This window comes from Oncorhynchus clarkii, chromosome 3, assembly GCF_045791955.1.
Source record: "Oncorhynchus clarkii lewisi isolate Uvic-CL-2024 chromosome 3, UVic_Ocla_1.0, whole genome shotgun sequence".
Taxonomy (NCBI): Eukaryota; Metazoa; Chordata; class Actinopteri; order Salmoniformes; family Salmonidae; genus Oncorhynchus; species Oncorhynchus clarkii.
This window is the reverse complement of record NC_092149.1, coordinates 68,359,601-68,374,429: the sequence shown is the minus strand read 5'-3', so window position 1 is coordinate 68,374,429 and position 14,829 is coordinate 68,359,601. Positions and strand designations below refer to the sequence as shown.

General features: G+C 42.7%; 1 protein-coding gene across 4 annotated transcripts; it reads right to left on the bottom strand.

Annotated features, from left to right (window-relative positions):
- Positions 1-395: 395 nt before the first annotated feature.
- On the bottom strand, positions 396-9,839 carry LOC139402333 (tumor necrosis factor ligand superfamily member 11-like). 4 transcript variants are annotated; one of them, XM_071146381.1, is made up of 4 exons: positions 9,444-9,839; positions 7,160-7,195; positions 2,527-2,662; positions 396-2,373 (listed from the first exon to the last, which is right to left on the bottom strand). In XM_071146381.1, exons 1-4 carry the CDS (start codon positions 9,636-9,638, stop codon positions 1,910-1,912), a joined length of 831 nt encoding a protein of 276 aa, XP_071002482.1. In that variant the 5' UTR covers positions 9,639-9,839; the 3' UTR covers positions 396-1,909. The 4 variants fall into 4 exon arrangements, with proteins under 4 accessions (XP_071002482.1, XP_071002481.1, XP_071002479.1 ...); XM_071146380.1 differs by having other exon boundaries at positions 2,503-2,662; positions 9,444-9,671; XM_071146378.1 differs by lacking the exons at positions 7,160-7,195; positions 9,444-9,839 and having other exon boundaries at positions 2,503-3,093.
- Between the last annotated feature and the right edge of the window lie 4,990 nt (positions 9,840-14,829).

The window sequence follows — 14,829 nt, the reverse complement described above, 5'->3', positions numbered from 1 at the left end:
CGGGGGAAGCCGTCATTGTAAATAAGAATATGTTCTTAAATGACTTGCCTCGTTAAATAAATAAAATATTGATGCCACACATTCACATTCCTTCACTCTTCCCATACGCTGCTGCTACTCTTATCTATGCACAGTCACTTTACCCCTACCTACATGTACATATTACCTCGACGACCCTGTGCCCCAGCACGTTGACTCGGTACTGGTACCCCTTGTATATAGTCTTGTAATTGTCATTTTGTGTTACTGTTTTTCCTTTTAGTTTATTTAGCACATTTTTCTTTTTTAAACTCTGCATTGTTGTAAGTAAGCATTTCACGGTAAGGTTTTTGCGTTCGGCGCATGTGACAAATAGATTTTGATTTGATGATAAAATAATTGAACAAACATCAAACCTATATAGAAAAGTAATGATTTTATTAGTTAAACTGACATAAATAAACATTTTTTTTTTTTTTTACAAGATTTAAAAGTTTGCTACAATCTTATGATGGACCGTATATTCTGCTTCGGCTAGGCAAGTGCACACAGAATTGTCTAAATAAAAAAGACATAAATACAGATTTCAACATTGAGCCCCTGTGTTTGAACAAAAAAAGCGCATCTACTGATAAACTAAGTACGGCCTACTGTAATACAGACATCAAATATACATGCTTTTACAGCAGACAGATCATTTAACCAATGGTACATATCTGCATTTTTATGTCAAATAAATACATTTAGTGCATATTCCCATTTACCTTCACGAAGAGTAAAATGAAAAAAGAAACTATAAATTAAAGGTGGACCAAAGTCAATCTGGATCCGCTAGTTTCCTAAAGACAAGAATCTTTGCTCTTGTCCCCTACGGTAAGACAGGCCAGCTATCTTCAGTTTGCGTCATTACATCAGTTGTTTGTGATTATCATTACTCGTATAAACTACCAAAGACAGGGCAAGGAGAGTTCAATACTATAGTTTGGGGAAAAACAAATCAAAATAAGAAAACAAACATTTGATCCAAACCACAACTATGTTCCCCTCAGTTCCTGGTATGAGGGACGACACCAAGTCTCTCCTGGATAAACGAAGTCAAAGCAGTGATGGAGCCATTAGCTACTACTTCTGTACTCCATTTTCAGTTTTTTCTTGGAAAACAAAAATGAACAGTTTTATATCACTGTTCTTACACAACATTTACACATTATGTAATGTTAAATGTTGCCTGAACAGACAGTGGTACTGTGTTCACTACTGAATCACATCCTATTCACCCTCTAACCTCTACTTCATCCTTTCCCAAGAGAGACAGAGGAGCATGATTGGTGAAAACTCTACTCCGTTAGAAACAAAGTACCCCAGCTGTGCTTCTGTTCAAGACGATGACAATGTTTAGTAAACTATGAGGGGCCATTCTAGGGATGAGGAACGACTGTGTCGTTAGCTGATAAACAAACATTTTCAATAGGATTCATACTACTATGCTTGAAAAAAACCATTGTACAAACATTTTCAAAAGCGCTCCCTGGAATTACAAATATCAACAATCTTAAGTGGTTGATAACTATCAGCTGTATAAAATGTTACAGGTCTACTAAAAAGCATCCAGTGTCATTTTGGACCACAAGGAAAATGGTTGTCTTGTCTAAAGTATGTGTGCACGGCGTATTATGTGTTTTGTTGAGGCCTAGTGAGTGACCAGAGGTATCCATAACACCTCATCTAAATAACTGCCTATCATCATTCTCTATCGGGTAAGAAGGCTATCTGGTGAAGAGCAACATAGCCCATACCTTTTCAATACAAAAACAAATCAATTACAAATTCAGTAATCTCACATGCAGTAAGTGCTCTGTCTCTCTGTGGTTGTTTGGCAGTTACGCCTGCAGAACGTCCAGTAGAACATCCTCCTTTTCTGTATGTTGGTTCAGTTCCCCATCTTGATCGCCCCAAAGTACGTCCCCTCCGGTTCAGGGTCCAGCATCCAGGCGTTGGACACGTTAACAAACAGTCCGTCCCCGTGCTGTAGCATCACCCCCCTGCCCTGCTGGGCACAGTACATGTTATACTGAGAGTTATTCCAGCGCATGGTGCTGCCTGTCTTCATCAGCACCACAGACTTGCTGGGCGAGGACGTGTGTTTCTCCTGGGAGATGTACTGGATGAGCTGGGCGTTGTTTACGTCCACGGTCTGGGGTGTGGCGAGGGCTTGTCCAGGGGCGTCGCTGGGCTCCATCTCAGGTTCCAGGTCGTAGTAGCGGAAACAGGTCTTGGCGTAGACGTAGTACAGGCCTGACTCGTCCACCAGGAGACGGCCGTCATGGTAACGCATCTTCTTCAGGTGGCCCTGCGCCTCGTCCCAATGGATCATAGCTGCTCTCAGCTCCCCCTCTGGAACAATAATACATCAGCAAGTCAATCAGTTGATCAACCAATCAGTCACATAGTTTTACCATTGTACTGTATATGAATATTGGTTGCAGTAGACTAGTTCTAATCTAGCTATAAACTGTGGCTTACTGTTGGCTACTTCTATGAGCTTACTCTTCACGTAGTCGATGGTCACTTTGATTGGTAGATGAGCTGATGGAAGCTCCTCCCTCCCCTGGTTTTTGCAGCGTTGTCTGCCTTTTCTCGGGTCCCTCAGGGCATCAGCAATGATCGGTTCTGTCTGCACTTCCTGTGGAAATGGAAAGGAAATGGTCCTCAACGGAACCTTACATGTCCAAGCAGGGTGGAACTGTAAAGGCCTGGGAACTCTGGCATCAACAGTTTTAAAAAAGTAGTTACTGAGAGGAGGGATGGATACCACAGGGTAATTTTGTAGTGTAGCTTGTATAGTAGTTTGACAAATTCTTCCCTTCAAATCAGACAGTGAGTGACCGTCCAGCTGCAACTCACTATCTAGAAGTGATTTATCATTAGCCCAATCATAATGCTTTCTAAACAGTTGCCACATGTTTCAACCAATGCTTATTTCATTGTCTTTTTTAATTTGTGTGTGCTTGCCTGTGTTTCCCACACACTTCTCCCAGTAGTTCTGTCAAATGAACCTCTAAGCTTGGAGCGCTGAGTTGTGAGCAGCACCAGTAATTGTGGTGTGGTTCTGTAACCCTAGGGCAGCTGGTTAATGTCACCTTTCAGATGGATGTTCCTTTCACAGTTCTGGCACCACTTCTAACTTGATTAGATTCAACCCTGGAGTGGTGCGATGACATGTGTATCACCAGTCTGAGCTATAGTACACAGACTGGAGACAAGACGCAGCACATAGACAAACAAAACAGTCTCTATGCAGGTAAACAATCCCACAGTTCCCCAGGCTGCCTGACTGAACTGAACGGGTTCCGTGTGAAGACCTACCGTCTGCTAGAGACACTTACTTCCAGAACAGAGACAATCCTGTAGATGTTTCAACTTGTTTAGTCATTTCCTACATTTTGATCAGCCCTGGTATGTCATCTCCCCTCCACCCCCAGCCAATGTTGAAATGGAAGATTGTTCTTAAGTTACCTGAAAACCACACACAACACCTCTGAATAGAGATGGCACGGAACATTACATATAAAACAGACACTTGCCCTGAAATTATCATCACTGTGGTTTGCAGCACCATTATTGCACCTGCATGACACTAATATTAAATATTTTATATTTACTCAGGAAACAACAGGAGCAGACAGACCTGTAGACATTGAGTCCAAGATTAGTACTGTCGCTCTTCTAAAAACCATTTTGCGTTTAAACATGTTTACAGAAAGGTGGTTTAGAATTAGACAGGGTAAACAAGTCTGGCCAAGGCTCCGGAGAAATAACGGTCTAACTGCCCCTGGCCCAACACGGTGGCATTTGGACTTGATTTGTGGTGAGACACTCAACCACAATACCTCCTTCCCAGGAATAGAGGATTACGTTAGTTGGATAGACACAGAGCTGGGATGGTTACTGGTCTACTATATAAAACTTACAATTGCAGTGTATTCAGACCCAGGCCTACGGCTGTTTCTGGCCAATAAATGACATTCATGAAACAAAGATTCCCTTCACCTGGTGTCCCAGGTCTGAATCAGTCCCCGATTTAGAGGCGACGGGTCAAAACCAGTACACTGTGTGGCCATCCAGGACTATAGTTATCCACTCCTGTGTTGTACTATACTGTTTTACTCTATTGTATCACCTTTCACACAGTTCAGTCCACAGTGCAATAGAAGACTACAGCCCAGCACTGCACAATAGTGTGCAACACTGTACAATAGACAACAGCCACGAGTCACCCATTCCAACCCATTGAGCTCTGAGTATCCTGTGCTCTCTGACCCTCCGGCCATCAGGCTGACCACAGGTCCCACTGTAGGCCCAGCCTGGCTCGATCCTGGCTCAAATCAAAGGGCACTTAGCAAAAGCAAACATGAGACTTGACAGCTCTTAGTAAGGCCTGTTCTTTAAAATCCCCACTAATTTATCAGCAAATTAACACTGGTCCCAGGGAAGACTGTCACCACACACACACGAACACATACACACACACAGACTGTATGATAACACAGAAGGAGCCAAATGGACCTGTCAGCCTCACACCTCATAAAGCCTAGAGCAGGGTTCACTCTGGAGGCTGGACCAGGGTTGAGACTACAGCACGGGAACCATCCCTGTCCGAGATGTCACTCTGACGACACAAAGGCCTCCTTAGTCCAAGGCAGGACAGAGCAGAGTGGGTGGTTTGTCTAAGCACTCTTTTGGGGCAATAAGAGCAAAGCAAAGCATAGTAGAGCTGCTAACTTTGTTTTACTTCCTGGATAGATTTGTCTGTTCCCGGTGGAAACCTGTGCCAGAGATGGCAGAACATTCCAAGAAGGAATTACAGAAACTCCTGTCTGACCTCAACAATGGTGCATTCCACCGCTATATACCACTGTTACTGATGAGCAAAAGTTCACTCAAGACAAACAGACTAGGCAACTGCCTCTGCCAAACCATGATATCATCTGATTGGTGCCCCACTACAGTACAGTAAATTACAGGCCAACCTGACTCTAGACCCCCCCCCCCCCCCCCCAATCCTCATCTTATTAGGGTGATGACTGGCTTGACCTCTCTACAGGCTCCAGACCACACTGGGGTTAGGGTTTGAAGCTGGATTTGGCTTAGGGTGTAAAGCTGCTGGGTATGCACAACAAGCTTTCTGCTCCTCACTTTAAAAACAAAAGCATGGGAACAGTACGACTAAGCACAAATTTGAGAACGGGTTACCTTGTCTTTGTTTTAATATAAAAGTTTGTTTTTAAAGTTTTAAATACTGAATTGTACACCACCCCATGCTGATAATACTGCTACTTCCTGGTTGCAATTTATAGGAGGAAGAAATGCCTTGCATCAAAACATTGTTGGAATGCCTTTACTCAACCTACAAGGTGTAATGTGTTGCAACACTTTTTCCCCCCCTTGGTGAAATCCAATGGCTGAACATACACACCAAGGTGGTTACCCAGTAGTTTCCCCTCGCTTCTACTGATATTCTGGTTTGACAAAACAGGACTGCCATAGGCTAACTCACGCACAGGACCAGGCTGTTTCGTGTCAGAGAATCAATGAATGAAGCCAAAAAGGAAACAGAGCTTTGGAATGTATATCCTGTAGATCAGGGATCATCAACTAGATTCAACAGCAAGACACATTTGTTTTTCTTTTTTTCCTTTCTTGGGTGGATGGTCAGGGGCCCGAAACATAATATACAAATCATTTGTAGACTGCAAATTGACCGCAAGAACCCCAAACCTCATTCATGATTAAAACATAATCATTTCAAACCTTGCTTACATGTGTATACAATCACATACCGCATATCTCTTTTATTATGCGTGAGAATACTTTGTAGCAAATTTCCAAAATTAAAATCCCTTGGGAGCTGATTTTGCTGGTGCTTTGACAGTTTTATGTCCACCCAAAAAAAGAAGATGTCGGAACATTGCTGAGGGACAAGAGCTTTAGTGAGGTCAGGCACTGATGTTGGCCTGGCTCACAGTCTGCGTTCCAATTCATCCCAAAGGTGTTCGATGGAGTTGAGGTCAGGGCTCTATGCAGGCCAGTCAAGTTCTTCCACACCGATTTCGACAAACCATTTCTGTATTGACCTCACTTTGTGCATGGGGGCATTATCATGCTGAAACAGGAAAGGGCCTTCCCCAAAGTGTTGCCAAAAAGTTGAAAGCACAGAATCGTATAGAATGTCATTGTATGCTGTAGCATTAAGATTTCCCTTCACTGGAACTAAGGGGCCTAGCACAAACCATGAAAAACAGCCCCAGATCATTATTCCTCCTCCACCAAACTTTACAGTTGGCACTATGCATTGGGGCAGGCAGCGTTCTCCTGGAATCCCACGAAACCCATATTCATCCGTCGGACTGCCAGATGGTGAAGCATGATTCATCACTCCAGAGAACTGCTCCAGAGTCCAATGGCGGCGAGCTTTACACCACTCCAGCAGATGCTTGGCTTTGCGCCTGGTGATTTTAGGCTCGTGGACAGACGATCAGTGGTCCCGTTCTGTGAGCTTGTGTGGCCGTTGTGGCTCCTAGATGTTTCCACTTCACAGTAACAGCACTTACAGTTGACCGGGTCAGCTCAAGAGGGCCAGAAATCTGACGAACAGACTTGTTGGAAAGGTGGCATCCTATGACGGGGCCACGTTGAAGGTCACTTAGCTCTTCATTAAGGCCATTTTACTGTCAATGTTTGTCTATGGAGATTGCATGGATGTGCACTCTGTGCACCTTAGAGCAACGGGTGTGGCTGAAATAGCCGAATCCACTAATTTGAAGGGGTGTCCACATACTTTTTTATATATAGTGTATATATAACTTGCCCCCCCCAAAAAAAGTTGTGTGTGTGTATATATATATATATATATATATATATATATATATATATATATATATATCCTCTTTCACAGTAATTAGCCTATTTATCTGGGATTACCTTTTTAATTAAATTACCAGATAAATACCATCTGATAAGATTATAATATAAAGTGTCATCTGACAATCTCCTGAGCTTTAATGACAGACATATGCCTATTAATTTTACCTTACCAGGAAGTACAGAACAACATACAGTGAAAACCCTCTTTGGACCAATGAGAGGGCTGGTTATTATGATCAGACAGGGGTAAACTCACCTCTATTGGCTGCTGTGGGGCAGAGGAGATGTCTACCTAGAAACAGAAACAAACACTGGCGTTAAGAAGACGAATATTACTTAACAGTCCCCCTAATCTATCAGAGTAAAACAGACACACATTGTTGACAGGTAGCCCCAAGGGTGTCACAATTAATTTACTGAAACCTGGAAGACCATGTGAATTGACTCTCTGGCCTACCATTAATGACATGAATTGATCAAATAGTTAAAGAGGACATATTGTAAGAACTGAACTTTATAACCACAACTTCCATCCCTGCCATTTATTGAGCTTTCTAGCATGGACGTATAGTCTGGTGAGGCACTGTCTCCCTGGGTTCCAGGTGCCATTTCTCTGTTCTCATCACCAGACCTCTTCAACCATTACCTATAATACTGATTCCTATCCCTATAACCCTATCTAGAACCAGATGTCCTGTACATCCGGGTCTCTCAGACCCTCAGAGTCTGAGTGTTTAGAAACAGCCTACAGCAGCACATTCCTCCTGAGGCACGGTGCTGTGCTGCCTCCTGCTCCCTCATCAGATACAGTAACTCCTACAGGTGTTCAGACAGGGAGACTGGTGTAGTACCAATATCTCGGCTCTCCTACGTCATGAGTCACCTTAAAGTGCTACCCTGTCACCAGGAGGACCGTTTATTCAGAGAACGGCTCAGTGTCTCTCTTTTTTCTTTCTCTTCGCTGAGTGGAAAGCTAATTCAGCCCAATCAGACGCTTTCTCACTGCAGGACCAGGACAGTCTGAATGGGAGATTTTAAATAGGAAGATTGATGGCTCACAGCAGAGATTCTCTCTGCATCCATTTCCTAACACAACCTGGTCCTCGTGCCAAATACAGCTCTAAGATACTCTCTCTCTTCCTACTCTGACTTGTCTCCAGGAGTTAACAAGCTACCAGCACACACCACAACACTTTTGTTTATGGCAAAAGATGGGTCAAACAAACATTGACATTATTCTGCAGCACGCTCGCTCTCTCTTTCTCTCTCCAAACACACACCAGATTCTGGATGGACTTAGTTAGGTCTGTGTGTGAAGACTGATGGAGTATCGTGATGGAACTGAAATGTTTTCTTGTTTGGCTTGTTGAAACATGAAACTATTCAACTCCACAAACCACCATACAGAAATAATAACAACCCAGAAAGAATGTTAATGCTGTCTTATACAAGACTGATTGTGCAGGGTGATAGGGGTAGCTGACCGGTTAGCCACCTGACTGGCACTGAAGCACATCAATATCACTGAAAAGTTATTCTGTCTGTCTGTATGCTGAGGGCTAATAGCTTGCCTGGCGAAGACCTGGAGATAAGAGAACTGATACATGTTTATTTTGTATATTGTTGCTTTGGCAATACGAATTTACAAAAAAAAATTGCCAATAAAGCATTTTTGAATTTTGTTTTGAATTTCAGAACAGCTAAAAATCTTTAGGAGAGATTATTGGTGGGTTTCTGAAACCTCCTGGCTATGAACTGTTGCAGCCCACCTCCCCAAACTACATAATAAACTTTAAGAAACATCTGTTTATTCTGAGTATTCAACGGATACCTCTGAAAATCTCTAAATAACAGAGTAACACCCCCAAAACTGCCTGCAATAAGTAAAAACAGCTGTAATTTACAAACAAGATTGCTTGAATGACGGCTTTACAGTATGTTTATCCCCATCTGCCTGACATTCGCTGTTGAGATGTATTGTTGTGAAAACGGGAGATTGCTTTGATAAGGTCTATAACAAATGGAAAATCCTGTATTGCCGAAATAACTTTTAACTCCCTATAATCTGGGCGGGAAATCTCAGCAATAGAGAGATGATAGATGGGCTATGTAAAACACAGAGCGCTGACAGCTTGTTTTACTGTTGGAGACAAGTTCACAGAACTACGGTCACTTGCAGCCCAGCGCACAGATTGTTCTAAGAAAGTGCTCACGCTCATCAGCCGCAAGTTTCTCAATAAGTGGCGAGCCGGAACTGTATGCGCAAACCTGCTAGGTTCAAACCTGTGCTCTTCAAACTGCAAAATGTCTTTGTAGCCTATTCCAGGAAAGCAATGCGGAACTGAGATATATTTAATAAACGACAATGTTGCATAATTATATTGTTTAGGCTATTTGATAGGTTGCTTGTTTAAAATCGAACTGCAAGCAGGCAACCCGCAGCTCCACGTTAAAATGACGGGCACTAGTGTCGCAACTCGCATGTGTGTCGCATAGGCCTAGTTCTATTATCAACCGTTGTGCACCTTAAAGTGTCTTACCTCTTGGAGATAACCTGTCAAGTGTAACAAGATCGCCACACTCGATGCAATCTGCAGAAATCCCATAATAGCAAGAGTTCCGAATATAAGCGGTCTATAGGTGGGTTCCGAGCCATGGGACGGGTGGTAGCGGGGCTGAGCGCTCTCCGTGTCGGAGTGGTTCCTCAGGTAGCCTCGGTAATCATTAGCTGCCATGGTGAGACCTGGTGCTCTGGATGAATAGCCTACTTTCAGTGGAAGGAAGGCAATTCTGACCGAGTAGAGCTATAAACAGTGGGTGGGCAGAAGACTAGCGGCTCCGTTTGTAGAGAGACAGCCAATCAGACGAAAGTGATCTCTAGTATCGTGTGTGTGTGTGTGTGCTGCCTGTCAAGACCCGCGCGCACACATATAACCGTAGGACAGGACAGGTTAAACTAGACCGGGCTCTTTATAACACACGGCTGTGGCTGTTGCCCAAGACCACTCCTGCCGCGCTGATGGAATGATTGGTATGGGGACATTTGCTGGATAAAAAGAGATGGCAGTAACAAGCGCTTTTTGTGTGTCGGAACTAGAAGCACAAGCATTTCGCTACACTGCATTAACATCTGCTAACCATGTGTATGAGACAAATAACATTTGATTTGATTTATGATCATAGGAGTCTGGCAGTTACTTTTACTCTAAAGGTTTTCTTTGCAGAGTAAATGTTCCCTAGTTGATGAATTGTCTCATTAGAGAAGTCATTCCCAACCCAAATATCCCTGAGGGATTCACTGTCTGACACCGGATATGACACCGGATGTGTGTGTACCTCTGTGCATGCAAAACCTCAACCACATACTGTCTTCCACGCATCGAATGTGAACACTTACCCAATAATAACCACAAATTGGAGCTGTCACTGTCATAGCCAATCATAGCCTGTACACAACAATAGACATTATTACCACTCTGATCAGACAGATCAACAAACTATCACAGCTTATTTTGAAATAGACAAGTTACTGATTCGAAATTCGTGACAGACATATTTGTGTGTATTACACGATATTCATCGCAACACATTTAGCTTTTCACAACAAAAAAAATCTTCATAACCCATTGTACATGACACATTCCAATTTATTGTGGCTAATGTTAGCTAGGCTAATTAGGTGGCTAACGTCAGCTAGGCTAGGGGTGAAGTTTAGTGGTTAAGGTTAGGTTTAGGGGTTAGGTAACATGCTAGCTAAGTAGGGTTTGATTTATTAGGATCCCCATTAGCGTTAATGACAACAGCTAGTCTTACTGGTGTTCGACACATAACGAAAAAGACATTACGGCCAAAGACTTTGACATTTACATACAGTACCAGTCAAAGGTTTGAACACACCTACTTATCCATGGTTTTTATTTGTACTATTTTCTACATTGTAGAATAGTGAAGACATCCAAACTATGAAATAACACATGGAATCATGAGAGGCTGGTATCAGCTGATGTACAAAGGGCTATATAAATACATTTGATTTGATTTGAATCATGTAGTAACCAAATAAGTGTTTAACAAATACATTTTATATTTGAGATTCTTCTTTTGATGAGAGCTTTGCACACTCTTGGCATTCTCCCAACCAGCTTTATGAGGTAGTCACCTGGAATGCATTTTAATTGACAGGTGCGCCTTGTTAAAAGTTAATTTGTGGAGTTTTTTTCCTTAATGCATTTGAGCCAATCAGTTGTAGCGGTGGTATACAGAAGATAGCCCTATTTGGTAAAATACTAGTCCATATTATGGCAAGAACAGCTCCAATAAGCAAAGAGAAACGACAGGTCATTACTTTAACACATGAAGGTCAGTCAATACGGAAAATGTCAAGAACTTTGAAAGTTTCTTCAAGTGAAGTCGCAAAAAACATCAAGCGCTATGATGAAACTGTCTCTCATGAGGACAGTCACAGGAAAGGAAGACCCAGAGTTACCTCCCTCTGATGAAGAGGATGAGTTCATTAGAGTTACCAGCCTCTGAAATTGCAGCCCAAATAAATGCTTCACAGAGTTCAAGTAACAGACATGTCTCAACATCAACTGTTCAGAGGAGACTGTGAATCAGGCCTTCATGGTTGAATTTCTGCAAGGAAACCACTACTAAAGGACACCAATAAGATGAGTAGGTGAACCGTATGTGTGGTTCCCACCATGAAGCATGGAGGAAGATGTGTGAGGGTGCTTTGCTGGTGACACTGTCTGTGATACGCCATCCCATCTGCTTTGCGCTTAGCGGGACTGTCATTTTGTTTTTCAACAGGACAATGACCCAACACAAGTCCAAGCTGTGTAAGGACTATTTGACCAAGAAGGAGAGTGACAGAGTGCTGCATCAGATGACCTGGCCCCCACAATCACCGGACCTCAACCCAATTGAGATGGTTTGGGATGAGTTGGACCGCAGAGTGAATGAAAAGCAGCCAACAAGTGCTCAGCATATGTAGGAACTCCTTCAAGACTGCTGGTTGAGAGAATGCCAAGAATGTGTAAAGCTGTCAAGGCAAAGGGTGGCTACTTTGAAGAATCTAAAATATATTTAGATTTAGCACTTTTTTGGTTACAACATGATTCCATGTGTTATTTCATAATTTTGATGTCTCCACTATTATTCTACAATATAGAAAATAGTAAAAATAAAGAAACTCTGGAATGATTAGGTGTGTCAACTTTTGACTGGTAAAGTAAATTTAAAAACAACATGTAGTGTGCGTGTATCTATCAGTTATGCATAGGCTACATGTCAGTACATACACACAACAATTAGGTTAAGGTTAGGATATTATTAAAGGATTAGGGTTAGGGCTAGCTAACATGCTGGTAGATGCAAAGTAGCTACAAAGTAGTAAACAGTTGTTAATTAGCTAAAATGCTAATTCGAACACGCAACCTTTGGGTTAATTTTAGTGATTTGAATTCAATGAGTATGAATGTGTATAGCAGAATGCATGCTATGGGGCTATTAAAGTCAGTACCAAACGGCAAAAACGTTACAATCTAGTCCAATACAATTCAATAAAATGTTCTGTCCCCTTACAGCAATTGGTTCCTGCCTCAGCTTCTTCACTGTGAGTATTACAGGGTCTAAACTGTATATAATATCAACATCCCAGTGATCCTCCTCTGGCCATTAGAATTATACTGGAATAACCTCCCTGCTCTACTGGAATAACCTCCCTGCTCTACTCTGTTTTCTGATGACAGCAAATGAAACAACAACATAGTATTTGAAAACCCAGCAGAAAGAAAAACTCTGTTTTGAATCACAGGTTATTTTAGGCAGACACTGTGACAATAGAAAGGGGGGATGGGGAGGGGGTAGGTTGGTGAATTTGCAAAATCCAAGTGAATCTCTGGGTGCCAGTGGAGTTCATGGGAGAAATGTGGCTATTTTACGTCTTTAGCCCTAAACCAGCAAACCTCCTGGCGCTAGAAACAAGCAAACCTGCCTCCCATTGGTAGACATTCATCTGCACTCATCTGATAGGAGAGGCAAACACTGACTGAGTAAAGCCAGAGTGTCTATGTATCCGGATTACTCAACACTACTGTATACACATCAGCTACTACAGCGACTGAAATGACTGCAACACTCAACAAAGAGTGGCAAGGAATAAATATTTCTAAAACTAAAAGCATTGTATTTGGAACAAAACACTCACTAAACCCTAAACCTCAACTAAATCTTGTAATAAATAATGTGGAAATTGAGCAAGTTGAGATGACAACTGCTTGGAGTAACCCTAGATTGTAAACTGTCATGGTCAAAACATATTGATGCAGTAGTAAAGATGGGGAGAAGTCTGTCCATAATAAAGCACTGCTCTGCCTTAACACTACCAACAACGCAGGTCCCACAGGCCCTAGATTTGTCACACTTTCACTACTGTTCAGTCGTGTGGTCAGGTGCCACAAAAAAGGACTTAGGAAAATTGCAATTGGCTCCCAACAGGACAGCACGGCTGGTCCTTGGATGTACACAGAGAGCTAATATTAATAATATACATGTCAATCTCTCCTGGATAAAAGTGGAGGAGATATTGACTTCATCACTACTTTTATTTATGTTGAATGCACTGAGCTGTCTGTCTAAACTACTGGCACACAGCTGCACCATGCATACCCCACAAGACATGCCACAAGACGTCTCTTCACAGTCCCCAAGTCTAGAACAGACTATGGGAGGCACACAGTAACTGAAGTAATCAGCAACACAAACGTTGGCACAGACACATTTAATTATTATTATTTTTTTTTTTAACCTTTATTTAACTAGGCAAGTCAGTTAAGAACAAATTTTTATTTTCAATGACAGTTTAGGAACAGTGGGTTAACTGCCTGTTCAGGGGCAGAACGACAGATTTGTACCTTGTCAGCTCGGGGGTTTGAACTTGCAACCTTCCGGTTACTAGTCCAAAGCTCTAACCACTAGGCTATCCTGCCGGCTATCCTGCATACACACACACACGTTAACATACGCACTATACATACATACGGATTTAGTACTGTAGATAGGTGGTAGGGGGAGTATGGGCCTGAGGGAACACAGCGTGTTGTGAAATCTGTGAATGTATTGTAATATTTAAAAAATGGTATAAACCGCCATAATGTTGCTGGACCCCAGGAAGAGTAGATGCTACTTTGGAAGCAGCTAATGGGGATCCATAATAAATACAACCCCCCTTCCCTTCCTCCATGAACTTTTGAACTTGGCTGCCTGTGCCCTGGCCCTGTGCTTCTGGCTCTGTCTGTGGCTCTACCCCTGCCTCTAACTGTGATCCTGTTAGCTCCTCTCCCGGTCAGCGGTGCTTAATACACCGTGAGAACCTGTGTTTAGCTGTGGCTTTCCTGCTCTACCCTCAGCTATTTCCCCCCAGCCCAGGAACCTGGACTAGCGGCCTGCGGTACAGCAAAGGTTTGGGTGGTGTTGTGTTTGTGTGTGTGGTATTCCTCTGTGTTTTGCCATGTGAGCTGTTCTGGTCTCTGCCAGAGAGGAGTGGGGCGGACCGAGCCCTGAAGATGGAGAAAGAGAATTCTGTGTTAAATAGACCCCTAGTGTTCTATTAAGAAGATTGGCAGGAGTGGACATACATACAGACCTCAATAACCATTCTTATGAGTTTAACAACTCACCTGCAACCAGTAAGCCTCGTCCTAACCTTAACCCCAAAGAATATATATAAAGATGTTCTACTTGCTCATCAATTCTGACAATATCACCACTGACCTTTCTAACGTGGCCATATAGTGACCATCTGATTACTAGCCCTCCCCATAGAGCACAGTCTGAAGCAAGAGGTGTGGGGTTAAAGGTCAGAACCTCGTCCCTAGTATGTCAGACTGTTAAGTCACAGTGAGAAGAGAAGGTTCCGGTAGT